Consider the following 15,491-nt stretch of genomic DNA (forward strand, 5'->3'; position numbering starts at 1 on the left):
TGCCCGACGTCACGGGGGAAAGATTTGGGATGGTGCGAAAGGGCTCGTTGCATCGTGCGCGTCCCTACCCCGAGTCTCATCTCTCGGGCTTTCGAGAAGACAACCTGGATTTTTTTCTTTTATTCGTACTCATGTTACATGTTTGCGATTGAGTCTTTGCGGTGATCATGCCTGCTCAGTGATTCAATTCACCACGAGGCCGTCCACAGCTTTGAAAATTTTGGACCGAAAAGAAAGACGACTAAGGGATAGCCACACCTTCCCCACTCCCTTTTCAATTTCAATGTGTCCAGTTTCTCTTTCTAAAATTCTTTGACACCCCTATCTTGCATCAGTACCTGCGTGAGCAAACGTTAAACCTACCGACTTGTTCACCCGCAGCGAGCGGTTGCGCTGCCGTGAAACGCAACTCACTTCCTGGTCGCTTTAGATGAATACGGCCTCGACAGACTCGGCAACTTCCTACCCGCGATGGCATCCGGAATAAGTCTGGGGTCGGGATCCAATAGACCCGACCTCAATGGCTTGCAGACCACCGCGCCGCCCTCACGGCTTTCGGGACGCAACGATACGCAGAAAACCCCGGTGCCGAAGGCACTGACAGGGAGGCAGTCCCGACCAGGGAAAGGGAGCAATGGGCAAGAGAGTGTCGATGATGGCTTGGAACGGGAATTCAAACTCAGGCACTTGGGTTCGCTGGGTGTACTTGGCTGGATATTGTGAGCTTGCCTTTCAATGGTTGCAAGCGTTCTTTCATTTTAGAGCCGAAAAATCTAATGCGAATTAATGAACTACAGGCTCCTCCATGTTGTCGGAATATTTTTCTTTACTAAGGGGTTTTTGCTGACACGGATGGTCTTGGAGAACAAGTCGTCTTGCGATGTGCTCCCGTTTGCCGATGCATCATCGCATTCGGCAGTCGGCAAGAAAAACGGAGGATGCTGGCACCAGAAGTCGTTCGAGAAGGCCATCGTTATTGTTGTAGATGCTTTGCGGTATGATTTCACCATCCCATTCGTGTCAACTGCGGAGGGTGAAACTTCCCATTTGTTCCACGATAATATACCCGTCTTGTACGAGACAGCCGTCAATACCCCAGAAAACGCTTTCTTATTGCCTTTCGTTGCGGATCCACCTACCACGACGCTGCAGCGTCTCAAGGGACTGACAACTGGGACCCTGCCGACTTTCGTAGATGCAGGCTCTAACTTCGCTGGAACGGCAATCGATGAGGATAACCTTGTCGCTCAGCTGCGCACCGCAGGGAAGAACCTGGTGCACCTCGGCGATGATACCTGGCACAGTCTATTTCCTGACTACTTCGATCCCGAACTGACACGGCCTTTCGATTCTTTCAACGTGTGGGATTTGCACACTGTCGACAACGGCGTAAATGATCATTTGTTCCCCCTCTTACACCCGGAGAACGCCACGAAATGGGATGTTATATTTGGCCACTATCTTGGGGTTGACCACGCCGGCCACCGTTATGGTCCCGATCACCCAGCCATGGGTGCGAAGTTGAGGCAAATGGACCAGGTAATCCGAGATCTCATCGCAAAGGTTGATGACAACACTCTGTTGGTTGTCATGGGTGACCATGGTATGGATTCGAAAGGTGATCATGGAGGTGAATCGAATGATGAGGTGGACGCTGCTCTATGGATGTATTCGAAGAGAAAGTTCTTTGGTCGCACCAGCCCTGATACTGCCGTGCCGCCGAAGACTGCGCGCGAGCGCTCTATTCCTCAGATCGACCTTGTGCCGACGCTGTCATTGCTTCTCGGGTTGCCGATCCCTTTTAACAACCTTGGATCACCAATTGAGGAGGCTTTCGCAGGACCTGCAGGACAGGATTGGAAGAATTTGGTTGCCGTCAATCGTTTGACATCTGCTCAAATGAAGAGGTATCAGCACGAGTACGCAATAACGCGGGGGGCTGATGATGGCCAAGAGTTCCGGTCGTTAGGCTTCTGGGAGACAGCGGAAGATGCCTGGCAAAGGTCCTCAAAGCGCGGCAAGCCGAACACCGAGGCTTTGCGGTCCGTCTACCGGTCATATAGGGAATACCAGCGCCACACTCTCGATATATGCCGTGCATTGTGGGCTAAATTTGACGTCCTCAGCATGATACAAGGTGTTGGAATACTCTTCGCAGGACTTGTACTGTTGGTGTTTTACGCTCGTGGTATTAGATCGGACCGCACAGAGCTCACAAAACCGCTCCTTTCTGTCGTTGGGTTAAGTTCGGGCTTGGGCGCTGTTGTCGGTGGTTGTTTGACATTCAGTGGTGTGGCAGATATGCCAATAGCAGAGTCGTCCGGTTTGTCGGCTGCCGTTGCGAGCATACTTGGAGCCTCATGGGTGGTTTTCGTGAAGCCTGGCCATTTGAGCTTGCCCATTCCCAACTCATTGTGGGGCTGGCTCGCTGTAATGTTCACTGTGACTCAGTCGGTCGGTTTTGCCTCCAACTCCTACACTATCTGGGAGGATGAGATTCTATTATTCTTCCTTTCCACTTTTGGTATTGTTTCTGGCGTATCTTCGATGCGCCAAACGTCGACGGCCGACAGGGTCTTGGGAGTCTATCATTCAATACTATTTGTCATCTTAGGAAGGATAGCATCGTTCTCTCGCCTCTGCCGTGAGGAGCAGATGCCGTTCTGTCGTTCCACCTATTATGCATCCGCAACATCCTCCACACCTGCCCCGTGGCAACTCGCCATTCCTTTTCTCGTGACACTCATTCTACCCGCAGTTGTAAAGTCATTCTACGCCGGGTCGAAGTCTTACGAAGGAGCTGCTACTCTGTGGGTTGGGTATGGTTTTCGGCTAGGGCTGTTTTTGACTTCTATCTTCTGGATGCTCGAAGGTGCGGATGATGGTGAATGGTTCTCTTTGAGCAAGGAAACATTGAAATCGATTCGAGTAATTCTCGCTCAGCTTGTTCTTGGCCTCGCCTTTGCTGTTGGTACAACAGCGTTTATATACTCGAAGCCATGTGTTAGCATCAGCGTCACACAAGGCAGTGCTGACTCCGAGAGTAAAAACAAGCCTACTTCCTCCCCATCGCAGCCGGGAAGGACAACCGTTACTATTCTGGGATTCGGCAACATCTACGGGACCCGATTTTTCCTTCTTGTCGTCAATTTTTGCTTGGCCATTGTTCTCATGCAGAAACCTATGGGCCAGGGTGCCATGGGTCTGCTGCTGTGGCAAATATTATCTTTGCTTGAAATCCTTGACACGAATGCACTAGTAATGGGTAATTCAGCCATTGGACCTATTGTTTTGGCGCTTCTCGGTTCCTTCTACTTCTTCAAGACAGGCCACCAAGCAGTTTTGAGCAGTATACAGTGGGAGACTGCCTTTATACCTCTATCCGCAGTCAAATACCCCTGGTCTCCCATCCTAGTGGTTTTGAACACGTTTGGTCCACAGATTCTCACAGCCCTTGCTGTTCCTCTCACCGTTCTCTGGAAACGGCCTTTGCAGCTTCATGACCAGTCAAGGTCTACCTCATCGAAGCCCAACAACCCTGCCATCAAGATCCTTTCAGACGTAATGCAGGCGGCCTGCACTTATATACTCTATTTCGCCACCATCAACCTCGCAACTACGATGTGGGCCGGCCATTTGCGCCGCCACCTCATGCTCTACCGCATTTTCAGCCCTCGCTTCATGATGGGCGCCACCGTCCTAGGCGTTGTGGATATTGTCCTCATCTTATTCTCCGTGGCTGGCGTCCGTTGGAGCATGCTGAGTGTGGGTGAAATCTTCGGATGGTAGGCTGTGCAAGAGACTTAAGCACCAATCTTGCATTGAGACAGGGTGCTCTGAGGAAGGAAGAGAGACAAAACAGAAACAAAAGAAAAAAAATAAAAAAAATCTCAGCTGAAAAACCTTCACCGACAACCTTGTCTCGCATATATCACACACTATATCATGTTGTCCTCGCAGAATCGGAGGTTGATACACGATCGACCTCGACGAGGCCCTTGTTCCTTGTATGTATTAATCATTCAGTTATGTATATTCTTTTGGCATGGACCGGGGATGATTATATAGGACTTTGGGTGGGTGGATTGCTGTTCTACTTCTGTATTTTTGAATCCTAATATATGAACGATGTACTGATATATCGACCGGAACAAAAAACTAATAAATTAACGTTCGAATTATTCTATATGTATGATTTATCGAGCACACCCTAGAACCAAGCAGTTGTACGGTTGTACTGTACTTGTATATATGGGCGGACTATGCGAGAAACCAATAGTAGAGGAAGGCAACAGCAGTACTCGCGACCAGCCAGTGATGGACTAAATGATGAAGGTGGTAATGTATATATATGTCATCAAATCCTTAACGGGGACTATCAGGAAAAAAACAACTCCGTAATTGTAGATTCGTCATTCCCAATTCTTCTACAGTACATGGCAGACATGGGTGATGAACACGCAAAACCTGAGTGCCAACAACAATCGAAACTCTATCAAGAACTTTTTTTTACCCGCTGCCAGCAGCTGCCAGTGATTGTTTTTGTTAAGGTCCATAACACTCTTTTTTCCTTCACGGTAGGTAGCCTTGGAGGAAGCGCAATAGACTCATACTGGACCTAGTACACAAGAAAATCACATCGATAGATGGTTGAGATTGAGCGGGGATGGTAACAAAACGAGATAACTTTTGTTTTTTTTATGCACAGAAAGACAAAAGGGTATTGACACAGGCTGAATAACTGGAAATGTACATTAATCCATCATGGTAAAGAAGTCATAAATGAGAACATAGGTAGAGTGTCATAGAGGTGTTCCTTCCCTCTTTTTTTTTTGTTTCCCCTACCCTTTACTTCCGTTCATCTTACACTGACGATTGCCAGATCAGGAACTCTATGTAGCACCTCAACCTCAAGTAGACAGTGAGAGTTCTTTCACCGTCCCCATCGGGAGAAATCCAAGTTTTGGAGGATGTTGGCATCCGCAGACGCATTCCAGTCGGTAGCAAAATCTGACTGTGCAGGGGCACTACGTGATGGCAGTTCTTCGGAGAATATGTTCGCCTTCGTGTTGCGGCGTTGGCCTGGATAAGCTCCCTCTGCGGTATCAGAGGTCTGAGTCTGAGAACCTAAAGCTCGTTCCCGAAGTCTTTTGATCTCCCGCAACCGATTTCGCCAAGAGGAAATATGCTCGCCTCCTTGACTGTTCCAGACTAGCGAAAATACTGAAGCGTTTAGGGCAAGAAAGCGTACGAAGGCTGCCAGATTCTTTCCCGAGATTATCTTGGGCGCAGCAGCAGGTGATATCTCTGGGAATCCAGGTTTGCTCATTACCTGGACGTGGTAAAAGAGCTTTTCGTAGCCCTCCGAGTCCATGTTTGCCGGCTCAAACCCACTCGCGATACGGCACGCAGGACTAATTACGATATTCACGAAATTGAACTGAGACGGAATTGTATCAAAGTTGAACGGAATGTTTGACCGATTGAAAATGATGTTGACAAAATCATTCCCTATGTGGCGTTTTTTGTTGATGCAGGCAGGGTCGTTGTCAAAAGTGGTAGGCATCATTGTCACTACGTGGTACACGATTTCCGTGACTCGGTCACGCCAGGCGTAGGTAGATTCCCCGTCAATATCGGGGTGCAACCCCTGTGTATTGAACTGAGCACCTCTGAGAGGAACCTTCGTTCCCAGTCCTGACAAAAAGTACTCATAGTCGGGACTACCACTAGTGTTGGAAAGTATATCCGCCTCGGACATCTGACCATCATCGATGTAGATGACGCCGATCTTGTGCCCATCCACGATATCATTTCGGTCGAAGGTGCTGAGTGCCCGACGGGTGATGTCATCCTCGGGCAGGGGAATTGGCTGCATCGCGGTAGGTGTAGGGAAGGCCGTAGTTGTTAGCTGAAGCATGACGTGACTAGGAAGGACAGCAGTGCGCATGCCGTCACCATGAAGATGAGCATCGGGTGTTGGAGGAACCTGATGTGGAAGGACCGGAGCAGTCCGTTGCTGGTACATGGCATACGTAGTTCCTGATGCCTGCCTCTTCGTGATTTGAGTTAGGCCGGACACGCCAGCTATTTCCACAGTGACTATGCTCATGCCCACCACCCATGACTTCTTTGATACAGGGCCATCCGCCGGGGCTGGGGGGAATGTTGCATATGGAATAGTCTCGCCCAAATCGGTAAAAGCAACCCTTTGCATCAAGTCAAGAAAAACTTGACTCTGTTCTTCGACCATTTCCTTTCCATGCTCATCCCTAAAGATAAGCCTGCTAGTGATCCAATTGACATGCTTGGCCCGGTCTTGTAACTTTAACGATAAGAACCAAAATACCATCACGTGGTGCGTTAAAGTATAAATATATCTTGACATTCCGTCCTGAAGGGATGGGTCCGACATCTCAGCAGGAAGAGCAGCAGTCTCCCGCACGCCACTTCCGAGTTTCGCTGACAACTGAGGGTTCCGGTTCGTTGATTCCGAAGCTTTGAAGCGCTGTTCTCTAGAAGTCTGTAGAAAGCGAATGCAGATGCCGAAGACAGTACGAATCTCCTCCTCTCGCAAATTAACATAAACGTCAGGTAATCGTGCGAGTAATGCAAGGAATTCCAGAATATGTACTGCAAGGTTGGCCAATGTGATCACTTTAGACATCTTGTCAAGGATTCCGTTCAATGATTTTGTCACGGAAAGTGGAATTTCATGACAGCAGACGGAAAGGGCGTGAATGCATCCACGAGAAGTACCTCCCCAGGATCCAATGATGCCCATCATAAATGAGCGCACAAGTTCGTCTTCTTCGCTTTTGGCGAAGAATTCATGATAGCCAATTAGTACGCACAAGGTGTCGAATATATATCCCGCTACATCGGTCTTTTTCACGCCAGTCGATGCCGGGGGTTCACGGAAGGAATCGTTCTTGACCTGATCACACAATATGCTACGCAATAGCTTGACTTGAGGAACTGCGTTATTAAAAAAATCTCTGTTGCGAAGCTGTGGTGCGAGATGAGTAAGAACATAGCTGTAAATCTCCCAATTGGTATCGCGATGCAACAGCGAGATGACAGTTTCTAACCACATGTTGGCTTTCAATGCAACCTTCTGCGCTGGATCCGATTCTAGATGATGGGATGTGTCGGATGTTGTATAAGCATATACAAACGGACTCGATTCATCGGGTGGTTGTTCAGGAAGTACCTGGGAGGAGGTGTGTGTCCAGACTGGTGGCGTCAACTTCGACGCACGTAGAGGGATACCTGTATTTCTCCCAGAAGACTTTGAGGAAATACTAGCATTGTCTTTCGCTGATTGTTTACCGGAAATAGATGTCCTTTGGTTATCATTATCTGCACTGTAGTCTCCCGTGTGCTCGTCGGCAGTAGTGTGTGGCTTGGGGCCGGAATCAGCATTTCGAGCAGAAACGTTCATCAAGAAGTCGTTCTCAGAGACAGACAGGACGGCGATAGAGCCTGAAGAGTCGCACCGGAGCCTAAATAACACCTTGAGCACTGTTAAGCGAGAGTCTACTGTTCTCTCCGACGCTTGAGCTATCTTCAGAAGCGCCTCGAAAACCAGAATTGCTTTGCTGGCCGATAAGTTCAAAGAACGGAGAAACACCCTGACCAAGCCAACAGAGCAAACGTTGGCTAGAGATGACTCCAACATGCTGCCAGGCGAGGGCGAATGCGGGGAGGCTAACGTTGGCGACTCCGCGCCATGTGCTCCGTCTTTGCTCAGATCCTTGTTCATTGGCGAACCTAGAGTGTCTACTAAAAAAACGAAGGAAGTTTCATCGTCAACAAGGATAGAAGTATCGACAACAAACGATACAAGTGACTCGAGGAACAAGATATCATCCTCATCAGAGAAGTTTTCTAGCATGGAATTGAGGAGTCCGTGCGCTCGAAATTGGGACAGGTTCTCGTAGTTCGTGAAAGCCTCCTTCACCGTATCCAAAGCTAGGATGCGGATTTCTGATGGTTTAGTGCGAGATCGAACGAAACAGCGGATCAACCTCTGGCAATGCCGTATCCAGTCAGGGTTCTCAGGGAAGCAAAGTCTTTCACCCCTCATTGTATTCAGGATAAGCTCAGCCTGGGGAGGCTCTACATGTTGACAGACATTCATCAGAAAACGCGTGGCTTCCAGCCTTTGCTGTCGATTCATGCGCTCCCAAACAGTCTCTAAAGCAGAGGCGATTTGAATAATGTTGGCTAAAATGCTGGACCTTGTATCATCCAACACACTGGCTCTTGGGTAAGATAGCTGTGAAGTGGAGCTTGACGCTGAACATTCTCCGGATTCGTCAACAGCTCTGAGCGAACATGAGACAATTATGTTGATAAAAACCGACCAATCTCGTTCTAGAGCCACGTGAGAAAACTCGCCCTCAAGAATATTCAGACACAGATCTAGAACGTCTGCTTCTAGCCTGCCATCGTCCTTCTTTAAGACAACTAGTAGAGAGTCCATCAATTGTTCAAACTGAAGCCGAGGCATACCATCTTGACCATACGCACGGATAAGATCAGTGAATACGTGCACGGTTCCACGTAGGATGTTCAGGTTCCGCCCTTGTTCTTCGGAAGATCCAAATAAAAAACCGTAGAGGCTATTCACCATTTCGTCTTGCCTCCTTGACCTTGCGAGATTACGCACGGTCCGTGACGTGGGGCCAGACAGCGACTTGACCGAGGCATAGATGTTGCATAGAACCTCTAGCATTGGAACGAAGCTCCCATCCGGGACATCTGAATAGAGAATTATAGCCTCAAACACAGCCAAAGAATTTTTGATGTCGGCTGCAACACTTGTCTTCTTGCAGATAATAAAGAGTTGATCAAGCAACGATCGGACCTCTTCGCTATTTGGGGGTTTCCTCTGTAGAGTGATTAAGTCAATAGCAAACTGCAGCAAGTCATCCAGGATTGCATCGTCATAAGCAAGTCCATTAGCTTTGGTGATTTTGGATTTTCTCGCTTTTAGTCGAGCGGTTGAAATCAGTTCATAGAGCGGGACCACACATGACGAGATGATTGGAATAATGGAAGAAGAAGCGAAATCTAACTTCCTTCCATGATCAGAAAGAGAAATTAACGAGATCACCCGTGCAGGCACTACGTCGGACTCCGAGGGACATGATATCAACTCAAAGACCGCTTTTCTAGCTGCTGGAGATAGGTCTTGGCGCGCTGCGATAGCTTCCATTAATAGTGAGCCACCTCTCCGGGCTTCCGGAGAGGTCGCATGATGAATCAAATACGAACCAGCCTCCCACAGAGCTAAAGATTGCTCAGAGGTAAACCAGTGAAGTGACTTTGACACCTGCTCTGCCTCTTCGATCGCATGAGCTAGGTTTTGTTTCTGCGCCAGGTTCCTTATAGACGTCTCGAAATCTGGCGCACCAGAAGCGTCTGAAGAGCTGGAAACAACACTGCCGCGATGCATTGATTCGAGCCCAAGAGCGATCCAGCTATTCCTATGTCCATCCGATGCCTGCGACAATGTATCACTGTTCTCTCTCCCTGGGATTGGCGAAAGCGATTTTGAACGGGCAACGCCTAATGATCTGAAAACGTCTGCGAAACTAGATGCTGTGTGTTTGTGATTGGAAGGTGATGAAGCATCGTCAGAAGACATACGTCCTAGCGGACGGGAGTTTGGATATAGGCCTAAGTCAACCGATTATATACCTGAAGATCCATGAATCAGCAAGAGCAAGAACCCGACCGCTCACGCTTTATAACATCCAGCTGACTATTTCCGACTGTGACATTACTTAAATATAGAAGGTGGTGGTTTACGTACCATTGACAGATCACATGAAGATGTTCACAACATCAGGAGACCTGGTAGGAACATGAAGCTTGACCCAGATAAGGCGGATAGCAGGAGGATGAAATGGTCCGTGAATTAATTGAATAAGCACAAATCTACACCAAGCCAGGTTTCATGAGTGAAGTAGGAACAGGCACAGCTTTTCAGAGTCAAGTCAAAAAAACATCCTTATAAAGACATGGAAGCGAACAGAACTAGTGATAGTAGGTTATCTCCAGAACGAAAGTTCGTGCCAAGACACCTTTCCCCTCCAAGCATCCATGATGATGATCTGGCGGAGGTTCGGATATGGTTAATCCGCGGAATCACCTGATGGGCAGAATCACCCCGCGGACATGTTTCTCACCGCCTGGAAACTGCAAAGCAACCCGCCAAACAAACTGCCCGTCCTGGAATCAAGCTCACGGCTTTTTTCCCTAGAGCATTCACAAAAAGGTGGTTTCTGAAGATTCTGCCCACATTACGATCTCTCTCTCTTTTGCACATTAAAATCAATTTTCCTCACTTTTATACGACCTCACTGGCTACATCTTCGGTACTACACATACATATCCCCGCTTCAATATGGCTGACAACCTTGGAGCTGTTGCGCAGCTTCTAGAAGCAAGCTTGGACCCAAGGCAAAATAAGCAAGGTAAACCCAGAATATTCGCATACAGTTAAATGTTCCATGAACGGCCAATGGCTGATCTTATTAGCCGAACTTGCTCTGCGCCAGGAAGAACAAAAGCCGGGCTATTCCTTGCAGCTCCTTCAAATCACGGCGTCCGGTTCCTATCCCTACAATACCCGTCTCGCTAGTGCACTTTGCTTCAAGAATTTTATCAAGCGAAATTACACAGATGAGGATGGAAACTATAAGCTCCAACTCGATGAGGTGACAACCATAAAACAGGAACTGATCAGCCTGATGATCTCGGTTCCTGCGGGCATACAGACCCAGTTGGGAGAAGCTGTGAGCGTGATCGCCGATAGTGACTTCTGGGAGCGATGGGATACTCTAGTGGATGTAAGCTCTCATTGCAAAAGAAAAGCAGGCATGTTTTCCTCCCTCTATTGACACTCGCAGGATCTCGTCTCAAGACTCCAACCGAAAAACCCTGCAGTCAACAACGGTGTCCTACAAGTTGCCCATTCTATCTTCAAGCGATGGAGGCCTTTGTTCCGATCCGATGATCTTTATACAGAGATCAATCATGTTTTGGGTAAATTCGGAAACCCTTTCTTGGCTCTCTTCGAGGTATGACTATTGAAATCGCACCTCTGTCCGTTTGAGCGGACCTATGCAAAATATTAATGGCGTTTACTAATACATATCCTTTTATACAGGGCCTCGACTCGTATCTTGAAGATAACAAGGCCAACAAGGACAACCTTGTACAGGGATTCACGCAGTTGAACTTGATGGTCAAACTTCTGTACGATCTTTCTTGCCACGACCTTCCTCCGATGTTCGAAGAGCAAATTTCAGGGATAGCTAGTCTTCTGCTCAAGTACCTCACGTACGACAACCAACTGCTTCATACCGATGATGACACGGAGGCTGGCCAATTAGAATTCGTGCGGGCTGGAATCTTTGAAGTCCTCACGCTCTGGGTACAAAAGTATATGGATGAGTTCAAGCCTCATGTCGAACAGTTTGTGGGTAGTTCTTGGAGCTTCTTGGCTACAATCGGCCAAGAAACAAAGTATGACATTTTGGTCAGCAGGGCACTCCAGTTCCTGACTTCAATTGCGGGTATGCCTGAACAGGCTGCCTTTTTCCAAGATGAGAACACTTTAAGCCAAGTTATTGAAAAGGTCATCCTTCCCAACGTGAGTCTGCGTGAGTCAGATGAGGAGTTATTTGAGGATGAGCCCATCGAGTTTATCAGACGAGACCTTGAAGGATCAGATAGCGAAACACGACGACGTGCTGCCACCGATTTTCTGAGGAAATTGGCCGAGAAATTCGAAACTTCTGTAACAAAGGTTGTTCTGCATTACACCGAAGGCCACCTTGCTCAATACACCAGCGATCCGGCCTCCAACTGGAAGGCTAAGGACACTGCAACTTACCTCTTCTCTGCCATTGCAGCAAAGGGCGTTGCTACCACTAGCCACGGAGTGACTGCGACCAATTCGTTGGTCAGCATCACAGACTACCTCCAGAAACATCTTGCTGCAGATCTAGTTGCTGGGGATGGTGTGAATCCCATTCTCAAAGTCGACGCTATCAAATACTTGTATACTTTCAGGAGCATCATCACTAAAGAGCAATGGCAAGAAGTGCTTCCTTTAGTGGTGAATCACCTGGGTTCTTCGAACTATGTTGTCTACAGTTATGCAGCAATTGCTGTTGAAAGAGCACTCTACCTTGCAGATAACCAGGGTCAGTCAATCATTGCACCCAACACAATCACGCCTTTGGCCAAGGATTTGTTAGAACACATTTTTGCGTTGATTCAGAAGGATCCAGCCCCCGAGAAAGTGCAGGAGAACGAGTTCTTGATGAGATGTGCTATGCGGGTACTCATTGTTATTAAGGAGGGCGTAGTACCTCATACAGACTCTGTTCTACAAAATTTGATCAACATCACAGAGGTCATTAGTAGGAACCCGAGCAACCCAAGATTCTACTACTTCCACTTTGAAGCTCTGGGTGCGTTTATCAGGTACGTTGGTTCCGAAAGCTCTTCTAGCACCATGCATCTACTGACAAGCATAGATTTGCTGCCCCGGCGAACCCCGATAAGCTTGAGCAAGCTTTATATGCCCCCTTCGCCGGAGTGCTCCAAGGTGATGTGCAAGGTAAGGATGGCTGTACCTTGGTGATCGCTCGGTTCTTGAGGACTGATATTTGTTTAGAATTCATGCCCTACATATTTCAGCTCTTTGCGGCGCTTCTCGAAGCCAATCCTTCGGGATCGCTGCCAAATTACTACCAGAATTTGGTTGCCCCTATCCTCATGCCTGTCATGTGGGAGTCGAAGGGCAATATCCCTGCGCTCGTGCGACTCCTTTCGTCCATCATTACCCGCGGTTCTCAATACATCTTGGAGAACCAGCAGCTTTCGAATGTCTTGGGTATCTTCCAAAAACTGCTTTCCACTAAGGCGAATGAAAGTTATGGCTTTGACTTGTTAGAATCCGTTGTCGCCAATTTCCCTCCGTAAGTTAGCCGTCATAATAAAGGGTTCGACTTCTTCAGGTTCATTAACACTATCACAGAAACTCGCTGGAGCAGTACTTTATCTCAATCATGCAAGTCATTCTTACTCGCCTTCAGAATTCGAAAACGGAAAATCTCACTGGCAGATTTGTCCGGTTCTACCACTTTATTTCTGCCCACGATGAGAAGGGCTACAGCGCCGATTTCTTCATTCAAGTCACAGATAAAGTGCAGCCTGAGTACGTGAACTCTGAGAAAGTCGTTTTTTGAATGTCTTCACCCTACTGACTTAATGAAGCCTGTTCACTCCGATCTATCTGAACATAATTCTCCCTGATACGCAGAAACTTGCTCGTCCGCTGGATCGCAAAACTGCAGTGCTGTCATTCACCAAGACGCTTGCCAATTCCGATGCGTTTGCGAACCGGTACAAGAAGGGATGGGGCTTTACATGTGAGGCCTTGCTTAAGCTCCTTGAGCTTCCTCCCCTCCCAGCGAGTAAGGACGACATCATCGCAGAACATGATGTTGAAGATATGGCATTCGGTGTAGGATTCACAGCTCTGAACACCGTGCGACCGCAGACCAAGGACCCATGGCCGGAGACTGGAGCTGACCTTAAGGCTTGGGTTGGCCAATACCTGAAGGAAGCTGACAAGAAGTACAACGGACGAATTTCTGGGTTTGCACAGGAGCGTCTGAGCAACGATGCCAAGACAGTCCTCGGCAGCTACATCGCTTGAGGAAGAGCAGCAAATCTCAAGCAGGTGTCTGAGAAATTATTGTTATCCTGGCCTAGGGTAGTCGGTACTGGCGGTATAACAAACCGGGACAACTAGTCTCGATATCTCGAAGCAAAAGAGTGAAATGAAAAAATGACAAAATGAAAAAGACCGAATATGCCTTTACGAACTGTTATTAGATGATACAAAAATGTCACTCGCCCTTCTACATGCGAGATTATTCTTTACAATACCGTCCTATTGACTGTGAACATCGATTTCCACATTGTAGACCCACGATGAGTAGAAAGATCTAACATATCAATGATATCTATAAGTCTGTAGACTATGATCATTTGTCCTGCGTCTGGTTCGCTGGGACTGTCTTTGACGACTCATCTCCGACCACCTCCCGATGGCCTTCACCATCATGGTCCTCCTGCTCTTGCACTTCTTCGTGGCCCTTCTCCAATTCGCGATACTTTCTCCGGCTCTTCTTCACCTTACTAGCCTTCTTCTTCCGAGCACGATCAACTTTGATCGCTGCGCGGCTCTGGTCTCCTTTCTCTAGCTGCTCCACTTTATCGGCGAGAAGTTGTCGTGCGATCTTCTCATTCTGGGAACGGGAGCGAGTGGCCTGTGACTTCACCACGAGACCGGTAGGTTTGTGAATGAGTTGAACGGCAGAGTTGGTTTTATTCTGTCGATCACGATTAGTCAACGCCAATTTGAATGAAACATTGAGTCAATGCGTACAATCTTCTGACCTCCAGGGCCAGTGCCCTTGAGATATGATATGGTCAGATCGGCATCGTGGATTTTCAGCCGGGGCGGTAATGGCTTATCGGTAAGGTAGAAGGTGGTTGTGAAGCATCTAAGCGGGGCGATTGGTTTGATATATGGGATGAGATTACGCGGGATAAGGGTTCGTAGTAGGAGCATGGTTCATGACGGCTACTGTTTTGGCATTCTGCGAGAGGTTATATTACCATGTTACAATACATACACTTCGAGGGTTCGGCTTCTAACTGCAGGGAATCTGCATAAGAACTAGTCCCATTACGATTTAGGGTGACATCAGCTGAGGCAGCTGAGGATACGAGTACGAGTACTGTTGACTGCCTCAGGCAGAAAGTCTTATACCACGGCGGGATATTATCGGACCGAATCTCGAAAGGGCGATGGATCACAGACAACAAAAAAAAAGAGGGATCTTTTCTCATAATATTGACCAACCATTCGTCCCTGCTTCTCCTACAATCGTCATAGCTGATGAACCCGCTGATGAATTAACCCGAATGATGTACAGGATCGTCAAGCTGGACCCTCAATCACTACCTCGAAAATGTGCCAAGTGTAGGGTGACGTACGCCTCTAGTGGGTTTCAAAGGGTTTGAATCTAACAATTGGAGAGGCAATTGAGAAAAAAGTTCCTTTTGTTTCTTGTTGACAGAATGGTCTGTGTGTTGATCATCAAGCAAGGTTCAGAGAGTTTCAGAAACAAAAGAAAGAGCAATTAATTTGTGACCTATTGGGAATATTCATTCACAATTTCTCCCTTTGGTTTCCAATTTAATATTTATTTATTTATAAATATATATATCTTTTTTAAAAAAAAAAAAAAAAAAAAGGCCATGTAGTGTAATGTACTTAAAAAGATGGTCTAAGAGTCTAGACAGAAATACTAAGTCGATTCAATGGGTGCTCTGGACCCTGAAGTGGAGCTCCAATTTCAGGTGCCACCAATGCACGGATTGTGGCTCAG

At 47.6% G+C, this 15,491-nt stretch overlaps 4 protein-coding genes across 4 annotated transcripts; 2 read left to right on the forward strand and 2 right to left on the reverse strand.

The window, feature by feature from the left end:
• The first annotated feature begins 170 nt into the window (after positions 1 to 170).
• Positions 171 to 4,026, forward strand: BDV38DRAFT_150956 (mannose-ethanolamine phosphotransferase GPI13). The gene is made up of 2 exons (XM_032051625.1): positions 171 to 719; positions 798 to 4,026. The coding sequence occupies exons 1-2, from the start codon at positions 472 to 474 to the stop codon at positions 3,787 to 3,789; spliced, it is 3,240 nt and encodes a 1,079-aa protein (XP_031918218.1). The 5' UTR covers positions 171 to 471; the 3' UTR covers positions 3,790 to 4,026.
• A 257-nt stretch (positions 4,027 to 4,283) lies between these two features.
• On the reverse strand, positions 4,284 to 10,244 carry BDV38DRAFT_235982 (putative GTPase activating protein (Tsc2)). Its single transcript, XM_032053402.1, has one exon. The coding sequence runs from the start codon at positions 9,653 to 9,655 to the stop codon at positions 4,934 to 4,936; it is 4,722 nt and encodes a 1,573-aa protein (XP_031918219.1). The 5' UTR covers positions 9,656 to 10,244; the 3' UTR covers positions 4,284 to 4,933.
• Positions 10,245 to 10,417: 173 nt separating this feature from the next.
• On the forward strand, positions 10,418 to 13,747 carry BDV38DRAFT_267937 (putative chromosome segregation protein Cse1; the record flags this gene model as incomplete). The annotated part of the gene is made up of 8 exons (XM_032056676.1): positions 10,418 to 10,487; positions 10,552 to 10,862; positions 10,923 to 11,093; positions 11,183 to 12,507; positions 12,561 to 12,643; positions 12,701 to 13,004; positions 13,064 to 13,243; positions 13,303 to 13,747. 8 exons carry the CDS (start codon positions 10,418 to 10,420, stop codon positions 13,745 to 13,747), a joined length of 2,889 nt encoding a protein of 962 aa, XP_031918220.1.
• Positions 13,748 to 13,998: 251 nt separating this feature from the next.
• Positions 13,999 to 14,787, reverse strand: BDV38DRAFT_150927 (peptide chain release factor family protein). Its single transcript, XM_032051624.1, has 2 exons — positions 14,483 to 14,787; positions 13,999 to 14,426 (listed from the first exon to the last, which is right to left on the reverse strand). Exons 1-2 carry the CDS (start codon positions 14,666 to 14,668, stop codon positions 14,079 to 14,081), a joined length of 534 nt encoding a protein of 177 aa, XP_031918221.1. The 5' UTR covers positions 14,669 to 14,787; the 3' UTR covers positions 13,999 to 14,078.
• Between the last annotated feature and the right edge of the window lie 704 nt (positions 14,788 to 15,491).

The sequence above is a fragment of the Aspergillus pseudotamarii genome (assembly GCF_009193445.1).
Source record: "Aspergillus pseudotamarii strain CBS 117625 unplaced genomic scaffold BDV38scaffold_5, whole genome shotgun sequence".
NCBI lineage: Eukaryota > Fungi > Ascomycota > Eurotiomycetes > Eurotiales > Aspergillaceae > Aspergillus > Aspergillus pseudotamarii.

Bases quoted from the DNA above. Each gene is read 5' to 3' on its own strand.
- BDV38DRAFT_235982 (XM_032053402.1), bottom strand. From the start codon at position 9,655: ATGTCTTCTGACGATGCTTCATCACCTTCCAATCACAAACACACAGCA.
- BDV38DRAFT_150956 (XM_032051625.1), top strand. From the start codon at position 472: ATGGCATCCGGAATAAGTCTGGGGTCGGGATCCAATAGACCCGACCTC. The intron at 720-797 runs GTGAGCTTGCCT...AATGAACTACAG, and splicing joins GGTGTACTTGGCTGGATATT to GCTCCTCCATGTTGTCGGAA.
- BDV38DRAFT_150927 (XM_032051624.1), bottom strand. From the start codon at position 14,668: ATGCTCCTACTACGAACCCTTATCCCGCGTAATCTCATCCCATATATC. The intron at 14,427-14,482 runs GTACGCATTGAC...CGTGATCGACAG, and splicing joins GCCCTGGAGGTCAGAAGATT to AATAAAACCAACTCTGCCGT.